General features: G+C 32.9%; 1 protein-coding gene across 1 annotated transcript; it reads left to right on the top strand.

Moving 5' to 3' along the window:
• The first annotated feature begins 288 nt into the window (after window positions 1–288).
• Window positions 289–7,362, top strand: LOC144545824 (synaptotagmin-5-like). Its single transcript, XM_078294385.1, has 13 exons — window positions 289–612; window positions 823–927; window positions 1,020–1,070; window positions 1,265–1,385; window positions 1,529–1,650; window positions 1,784–1,885; window positions 1,983–2,057; window positions 2,393–2,472; window positions 3,002–3,152; window positions 3,814–4,044; window positions 4,751–5,050; window positions 6,224–6,337; window positions 7,026–7,362. The coding sequence occupies exons 1-13, from the start codon at window positions 508–510 to the stop codon at window positions 7,170–7,172; spliced, it is 1,704 nt and encodes a 567-aa protein (XP_078150511.1). The 5' UTR covers window positions 289–507; the 3' UTR covers window positions 7,173–7,362.
• Window positions 7,363–9,656: the final 2,294 nt, after the last annotated feature.

Here is a 9,656-nt window from a genome sequence, read left to right as displayed (position 1 = left end):
AGATAGAATACAGAGGGGTAGATCGGACGGTTTTAATTCAAAAACAAAATTTGAGTTACTTTAGGTAATCTAGAAGAAAAACGGTTCGCAATCTCCCAAGATCTCCCATCGCTTTCAATCTGAATTCGTATCACATAAGGTAACATAATATTTCTGTTTTGATCTGAACCGTCCAATTATTGTCGGCACAACTATTAAAGGATGGATTGCTCCGGATTACCGATCAGATGGCCGCGATCGAAACAGAAATCTTTTGTTACCTCAGAGTTTTGGATTCTTTCAACCAAGCCCAATAAATTCTTAAAATCTTTTTCCTTCTCAAAAACCCAGTGAACAGTAACTAGTTCTTCTTTTTGTTAAAATACAAAATCTCTTTCCTCATAAGCTGAGCGCCGCTGACGCTCTTCATTTGTCTTCTTTCTCTCTTAAATATCCTTTTATTTCTCTATAATTATTTATCCGTTTCTTATCTGAAATTGGAGAGAAATTGTGAAAAAATTGGTTTCAATGGGGTTTCTCGTCGGATTGGTGCTGGGTATTGTCGTCGGGATCGGATTGATTATGGCCTTTGCCAAATCAGAGAATTCCAGATCGAAGCAAAGAAGCGCATTGGTACTGGATCTGTTTCTATTACTGCTTTTTTGTGCTTTTTGTGAGGTTTTTATATTGAATTCTATGAATAGTAAGTTGATTTAGTTTCAGTGAATAAAATTAGATGTTTCTATAATTAGAAATTTTGAACTGTGGATACTGGGAAGTAATACTGGTACTGAGTATCAGAAAGTACTGGTCTTGTACCTAATCTGTGTACTACTGGTACAGGCTGCTACAATTGCTGGTTTTGCGAGAATGACAGTAGAAGATTCTAGAAAGATTCTCCCAGCTGATGTGTACCCTTCATGGGTTGTTTTTTCCAGGCAACAGAAGGTAAATTTACCATAATGAGATTTGTAATAGAGTCTCTTTGAAGTAACTTTAATTCATAATGCACTGGTATTCAAACTTTGTTCTTTGTGCAGTTAAAATGGCTAAATCAAGAGTTGGTAAAAATCTGGCCTTATGTAGACAAGGTATGTTATTTTTTCTGAAGTATGGATGCATTATGCCCTGTACTGGTAGAAGAATGAGGAGAAAAGATGGATATGTAGTTCTGATGAAATTAGTAAAGAGAGTATTCATGATAATTTCTGCCTTTTAGAGGGGCATATCAGAATTTCTTCTATTTATTTCTGGTATATCCTTTTGATACTGTTTTATTCCTTAGGCAGCATCAGAACTAATAAGAGCATCAGTTGAACCAACTCTTGAGCAGTATAGACCTGTTATCTTGGCTTCTCTGAAATTCTCAAAGTTGACTCTTGGTACAGTTGCCCCACAATTTACTGGTATGTATTCATGCTTGGAAATTAGAAATGTTATTTTCTCTAGACATACTTTATTCCACTTAATAGAATGAAAATTTATTTGATTGTTTGTTTGTTTGTTAAAAGGTAACATTTAGTTTCTTTTCTCCTTTTTCATTTTGAAGGAATTTCAATTATTGAAGCGGATGATTCGGGAATTGTAATGGAATTAGAGATGAACTGGGATGCAAATTCAAGTATTATTCTTGATATTAAAACACATATAGGTGTTGCTCTTCCCATACAGGTAAATCCATAGCATGAATAATAGCTACATTTTTTAGTTTTGAGGATTTCGAATGAGTATATTTTGAGTAGAGACAGATCAAGGGAAACTATTATCTACTTTATGATGCTATTTCCTTATTTTCTTTATTTAGGTAAAGAATTTGAGCTTTACAGGGGTATTTCGGTTAATATTCAAGCCATTGGTCGACCAATTACCATGCTTTGGAGCTGTTTGCTTCTCCTTGAGAGAGAAGGTTTGAGTACTTCCTTCTTTGTTTTTTTAAATATGTAAATTATATTACCTACTTATCAAAAATGGTCATTAAAGCAATTTCTATTTTTTGCTTTCAGAAAAAATTGGACTTTAAATTAAAGGTCATTGGAGGAGACCTTTCATCCTTACCTGGAGTTTCTGATGCTATTGAGGTTTGAAAATTTGTTTCATTTTGATTCAAGTTTTTAAATATCGGGTGACTTATTTTATGCCCCTTTAATCTGAAATATAATGTATACACATTCAAAACGAGAAATCTCTCCGCATTGCTATATCCCTGTAGACTGAGAAATGTACTGTACCTGTTACATGATCTCCTCTAATGACTGATGAGGGTTAATTTGGGCATTTCTCTAATGTAAGAGATAAGGTCTTCATCTTCATATATAAAAGGCACATTTTCCTTTTTGGGGGTATTTATGAGATTTAATTATCTAAATATTTAGATTTTTTTTATATAAATATTACATGATTTATACATCACTAGGCAACAATACATAATGCTATTGAAGATACCTTGATGTGGCCAGTGCGAAAGGTTATTCCCATAATTCCTGGAGACTACAGGTACTTATCGAACCTTCTTCATAATTAGAATTATGCATGTAGCCCCTCTCACAACTTGTACTATATATTTAAATTGTATACCTTTCCTGCATTAATACAATTTGTTAGTGAGCATTTTTGCCCACGGACCTTCCAAAAAAAAAAAAATATTGCCTTTGTGGGATCAAGTTGAAATTCTATTTACTCATTTACAATTGTTTCCATTTGCCTATTCCTGCTTGGATTGGAATATCTGCATTTATTTTAATAACTTTACATGGGGATACAATAAACATCTCATCTTGCAGTATAACATGCCAGAACTTGACATATTTTCCTATATCCCCATTGAAGAAATTTATTACAGCATATTACAAGCAAGAATTTGAGTCACAACAATTCTTGTTTCGTAAAGTAATGTTTCATGAGGAGTGCATGTGAGCTGCAAATTAAACACTGTGCTAGAGAATGCTAGATTTGATTCATAATTGTGTTCCGAACATAGGTTGTACTTGAATTTTTTTTTTTTTATTCCGTGTAATATCTTCAGTGATTTGGAGTTAAAACCTGTGGGAACATTAGAAGTGAAGCTCGTTCAGGCACGGGATTTGACGAACAAGGACTTAATTGGGAAATCTGACCCATTTGCTGTAGTGTACATTCGCCCATTACCAGACAAAATGAAGAAAACTAAAACTATTGTAAGTTCTAGAATCATTATAATTGCCTATTTTGATGTCCTCGTGTCCTTTTGGCTAATTTGTATGACAAAAATGCAAAAAAAAAAGAAAAAAAAAAGAAAATGAGGTTACATAAAAGCACAAAATCCTGATAGGAATACCTAGCTGGTACAAAGTGTGTACCAACCTATATTGGTACAAATCACAACATATGTATTAGGAGTTTGAATCCAACTTAAACTTGCCTCATTCCATTATCTAAGAATGTGACTAAATTTCTTAGAGAAGGGTTCAAATGCTCTTTCATGCCTCATATGTGCCTCATGTTCTTATTTTTCTTTTCAAAGTCCAAACAGTTGATTCAAATTGCTCAACATGATCTTCATAAAAAAAATGTGCTTTGAGACCAAATTTTACATTTTTTGGAATTTTTTTTGCTATATTTTTAGATAGGTACAAAATTACTGTTTTCAAGGAAATTCTGGACCATACAAAAACAGTGATTTTGTACCTAGCAAAAAAAAATAGTAAACAATTTCCAAAAAATAGAAAATTTGGTCTCCAAGCATATTCGTAAAAATAGTAAACATCAGTTAGTATACAGTTTGTACTAGGAGGTTGAATCCAACTTAAACTTGCCTCATTTCATTTTTTAATAATTTGATTAAAATTATTAATACAGAATAATGATCTGAGCCCAATATGGAACGAACACTTTGAGTTCATTGTGGAGGATGTATCGACGCAACATCTGACGGTTAAGATTTATGATGATGAGGGGCTCCAGGCAGCCGAGCTCATTGGCTGTGCACAGTTTACCTTGAAAGATCTTGTGCCGGGAAAAGTGAAAGATATATGGGTGAAACTAGTTAAGGATTTAGAGATCCAGCGAGATACCAAGGATCGTGGCCAGGTATACTTATAATTTAAAATGAGTAAGGCTATGATATTATGCATAGCACAGATTGGTCCGTGCTATGGATCAATATCTCCATTTTCAAAGTCTAAACAGTCGACCTGAACTGTAGATTGGTTCAGGTCAACTATTTGAACTTTGAAAATGAATGTATTAATCTATAGTACAGACCAATTTATGCTATGCATAGCCTCACTCAACATCCAAGTGTATGCACAACTAAATGTTTTTGCATTATGTTAGTAAATAAGGTTGGCATCTGATCTAGTCAGGTTTAGTCAGGTCATACAAGCATGTCAGTTTCTCAGTTCAAAACTAAAGCTCGGAAGACGCAATGTGATTTGCATTTAGTTATCAATCACAGAACCATGAGGCGAAACACTACCATTGAGGAAGACCCAATGCCCTTACAGACTAAATTTATATTTTTTTTACTATTTTTTTAGATAGGTAGAAAATCACGTACTTTTGAATGGTCTAAAAGGTTTAGATAAAGTGATTTTCTACCTATCTAACAAAATAGTAAAAATAATTGTAAAAATGTAAACTTTGATGTACAAGTACATTTTCAAATGGAGATCATGTTGAAACGGAGATATTGATCCATAGTACAGATCAATCCGCGCTATGCATAGTACCATAGCCTCATTTTTTTATTAATTTGTCTAATTCTGAACAAGTTAACCGTGCTGGTAAATTGTAGGTACACGTGGAACTATTATATGTCCCATTCAACATGACGAATGAGATTTCAAACCCATTTGATAAGGATTATAGCATGACTTCACTAGAGAGAACTATAAATAACTCACAAAATGGGACACCAAATGGGAGCAGTCAAGGCAACAAAACGTTAAGTAGGAAGAAGGAAGTCATAACACGGGGCGTGCTTTCTGTGACTGTGGTTTCTGCAGAGGACTTGCCGGCAATGGATATTACAGGAAAATCAGATCCTTATGTTGTGCTCAATATGAAGAAATCTAAGACTAAGCACAAAACTAGGGTAAGCATTCCTGTCCAAATGGATTACAATATATATATATATATATATATATATATAGAGGAGGGTTCAAATGCCTTCATTTTTTGTGCCTCCATCATGCCTCCATTTTTAAAAACTTAAATAACTCAAAGTTTAAAACTTAAACGTCAAAATAAAACCATTAGATGTAATCTATGTTATTTTCTCTCTGTGCCCATAAAAAATTATCACATTTTGATTTTGCTTTTATATGAATCAATAAGTTGAAAAATCAACGTCTAGAAATTATCCACATTTGTATACATTTTTACAAGCTCAAGATGACAATCAAAACAAAGTTGAAATGCCATAATTTTTTACATGTACATAGATAAAATGATATAGTTCATATCTAACGGTTTTATTTTGAATTTTAAAATTTAAATTTTGAGTTATTAAAGTTTTAAAAAATGGAGGCATAATGGAGGCACAAAAAATGGAGGCATTTGAACCCTCCTCATATATATATATATATTTTTTTTTTTTTTTTTTTTTCCCTTTACCTGAAAAAAAAATGTTATGGAAGTATATTTTGGTTATATACAAATTTGGTCCAATAGGCTATCTTGCTATCATGTCCCATTTTATGACTTATGGTATAAGACCTGATATCAGATGCAGAGCTTGAGTGCCAATGTGTGGTGCTAGAAGCCAAGTAACAATATAGGCTCATACTCTCTCAATGTACATTATTATATGATTATTGTTTATTTTTGTTGTTATATAGTTATCAATTTATCATGTTAGGCAACAAGGATGGACTTAAAAATCCAGTGGTGTAATTTCATTTTATAAAAGGGACTAAAAAGAATAAATGCATATGAAACTACAAATTTTAAAGCTACATTGTATAAATGCATACAAATTTTGGATAGTCCTCTTTTCAGTTTTTTTAAAAGTTACCCAGATTACCCTCCTTTAGGAGATCCAAAATATACAGTGAAACTCATGTTGTATAGAACTCAACAAACAGAAATTTCTCCTGCAATTTTTAAGTTTTGTTAATTACTACAAGTACCTGATGTTTCTTGACATTATCCCAAGTTTTGTTAATTTCTCCTCTATCTCTTCTCTAATTCCGAATGAAGAGAAAACTCAGCAAATACCTATTCGAAACTATGAAGTGATCATATCATTTAACCCTTGTTGTCGTAGGTTGTGAATGAAAGCTTAAATCCAACATGGGATCAAACATTCGATTTTGTTGTGGAAGATGGCCTCCATGATATGCTTATTTTAGAAGTCTATGATCATGATACATTTGGCAAGGTACACTTCGTTCTTCCTTGGTTATAATACAAGTGATAGTCATATGTACAGGTAAATGCTGGTAGATAGTGTACTAGATTGATCACATTTTTTCGTGCTGGCTTGTGCTGTTCTCAGTTTTTTTTTGGGTTTATTGGTTGGGGTGTTCATCGGGTCTGGTTTAATCAGTTTCCGAAACCAAGAGAGTTCGGTTTAAAAGGTTAAATAGATTGGGTTTGTTCATTTTTTAAATCGGTTTAATAGTTCGATTCAGTTTAGAAATTTTAAAACTGGTTAGATCGAACTAATCACAATTTTTAAACCCGTCCCCCGTCAAAACCAAACATTTAAAGAGTTTCAAAAATTATGAGATAATGTTTGGTTCGGTTTAAAACTAGTTAGACTGAACCAAACAAATTTTTTTAATCCATCTTATAAAAAATTCAAAATAATAACTAAAAAATATTTATGATTATGATTTATCTTCTTATTTTGGTTCAACCTAACAAACCAAAATTTAGTTTGGTTTGTTCGGTCCGGTTTTAATTCAATTGATAAGTTTATTTCGGTCAGTTCGGTTGTATTTTTGAAAACCGAATAAAAGTTTGGTTTGCCTATTTTATTTTGTTTTTTACCGAACCGAACCAATGAACACTCCTACTTATTGGCAATTTACTGTGTTAATTTTATATCATTTGGAACATCTTAGGACTATATGGGAAGGTGCATATTGACATTGACAAGAGTTATACTAGAGGAAGACTACAGAGAGAGTTTTCCTTTGGAGGGAGCCAAATCTGGCAAACTGAATTTGCATCTTAAGTGGTCCCCGCAACCAATCTACCGCGATTTTTAAAAAATTTTGGGTGAAGATCATGTTATATCAGTATATTAGTGTTTGTGTAGAAATGTTGTTGTTTTGTTATGTTGATAATTTTGCCTTTGCTTTTTGGTTTTGTTAATTAAATATCTGTTATTTAGGATGTTGTTATTCATGTAAAGAGCTCAGATAATAGTATATAAACATAAAATTGCTGGTTTTGAACTTGGTTATATTTCAATTATTTTTGCTGAGACAAAAGGTTGGTTTTGAAATTGCACTTAAAAATTCACATGCTGATTTGTAGTATTTATTTTATTATTTATCATAGTTAGAAAACAAGTTGTAATGAAATGTATAAAGTGAAACAGACATTATTGAGAAATTAGAACATAGATATTTATATTATAATTCTAGCTTTCAACAAAGAAGAATATAGAAATTAAAGGAGCATATATATATACAATTCTTTTATAATGGAAAAAGTAAATGACGGACGATACAAAGTTACAAACTATAAATATAATTAATTACTATTTTATGAACAAATAAATAGACAGATTTCAGTGGCAACTGTAAAATTTTCAGCGTTGTTGAATTTTCGAAAAATGCGGCGTTGACCAGTGTGACCCACTAGTCAGTAGCTTGCTGTGTGGTTTTTTTTTTTAAAAAAAAAACAGCAGACAAGCTTTTTTTTTTTCAGTTCGAACTGCAGCTCACTAGTCCCATAAGATAAAGCTAGAATCCTTATATATCAAGATCTGTGAGCACGCCAATCGCTGTTTTTGTTTCCGTATTCCTAATTTATCCACTGGGTCAATCTAGTTGGTTCTTTGCACCGAGTTTTGGCGTAGCAGCTATATTTTGATTCATTCTCTTCTTCCAAGGATTCCATAATTGGACATTGAACCCATTTCATATGATGGGAGTTGCCGGAGTATTAGGTGTGGCTCTGCTATGCGCTATTCACGGTGCTACTGTGGAAAATACTCTATTCGAAGATGGTGATGGTGCAAATACATTCCGTGCTTTCCTCTTCGCATCTGGATACGCAGACAGACACGTATCAACTACCGTATCTAATACATTTATTGGGATGTGTATTGTATGCAAATCGTTGAGTGTATCCGTGTCTGCTATATATATCTGATACGGTAGGGATTGATGTGGCGCATCAGGCCATCAGGTTGGCTATAGCAATAGGGCCATGATAATTGTCTCCCAGTCCCCACTCTTATCCTCCTATTATCCTCTCAATTTTTTTAGTTCAATCTCGTTCATATTTTTCACAATCTACAAAAAATTTTGCGAATCTAAAACCATGAACGTCTTCTACGCAATTTTATCTTTCAAATGAGATTCATGATGACATACTTTCGAGCTTGTCGTTACACAAGTATTTATACCTCGTCATCTAAGTATTTATATCTAGTATTTTTCACATACGACACTGCTAACATTTAAAATTATTAATATCAAGTATTACAAGTATTTATACCTATGCACTTAAGTATTTATACCTATGTGGTCAACTATTTTTGTTAGAGAAAAGTTGACGCAGGGACAATTGGAGAAAGTGGATGCGGAATTGTGGGGTCCACGATTGGAGATAAATACTTACAAGTATATGTATAAATACTTGTACGATGAGGTATAAAGACTTGTGTGACAATGAGCCCAAAAGTATGTCATCATGAATCTCATTTGAAAGATAAAATTATGTAGAATACGTTCGTAGTTTTATATTCGCAAAATTCCTCATATATCGTGAGAAATGTGAACGACATTGAAAAAAGAAAAAAAAAACCCACCTCTAAAAACATATATGATTCTTCTCCCCATGTTGTTTGAGTGGTCCCCCCCATATAGTTATATCAAGTTAGACATGCAAGTATTAATATCTTAGTTTGCAAGTATTAATTTATTATCTTCCAAGTATTTATACATATAAATTTAATTAAACTTAGAATACCACATTGTTTTAAATAAATTTAATTAAACTAGTTAGTTAAGTTAGTTTATGGAAGTTAAAATCTATTTAAGAGATGGGGGGATGATGGGGAGATGCGGGGTCCACGATTGGAGATAAATTCTTACAAGTATAGGTATAAATACTTGCACGATGAGGTATAAATACTTGTGTGACGATGAGCCTGAACATATGTCATCATGGATCTCATTTGAAAGATAAAATTGCGTAGAATACATTTGTGGTTTTAGATTCGCAAAATTTCTCATAAATCGTGAAAAATGTGGATGACATTAAAAAAAAAAAAACTCACCTTTAAAATCTGTTTAAGAGATAGAGGGATGATGGGGAGATGGGAGTGGAGAGATTCATATAATTATTCATAGCAATAAGGCCATGTTTGATTGTAGAGTAAGAGATCGAGTAAACTTCTTACTCCACACTTAACCTAAAAGAGACGTAAAAGAAGAGAAGGTGGAGTAAGTTACTACACTTTTACAAGTCAATTAACTTGCTCCACACTTACTGATCCACCTGTAGGGCCCACTGTC

This window comes from Carex rostrata, chromosome 28 (genome assembly GCF_964058835.1).
Source record: "Carex rostrata chromosome 28, lpCarRost1.2, whole genome shotgun sequence".
NCBI classification, from domain to species: Eukaryota; Viridiplantae; Streptophyta; class Magnoliopsida; order Poales; family Cyperaceae; genus Carex; species Carex rostrata.
This window is presented reverse-complemented; position numbering and strand designations above follow the sequence as displayed.

Bases quoted from the DNA above. Each gene is read 5' to 3' on its own strand.
- LOC144545824 (XM_078294385.1), top strand. From the start codon at position 508: ATGGGGTTTCTCGTCGGATTGGTGCTGGGTATTGTCGTCGGGATCGGA. The intron at 3,153-3,813 runs GTAAGTTCTAGA...TTATTAATACAG, and splicing joins TGAAGAAAACTAAAACTATT to AATAATGATCTGAGCCCAAT. The intron at 6,338-7,025 runs GTACACTTCGTT...GGAACATCTTAG, and splicing joins ATCATGATACATTTGGCAAG to GACTATATGGGAAGGTGCAT.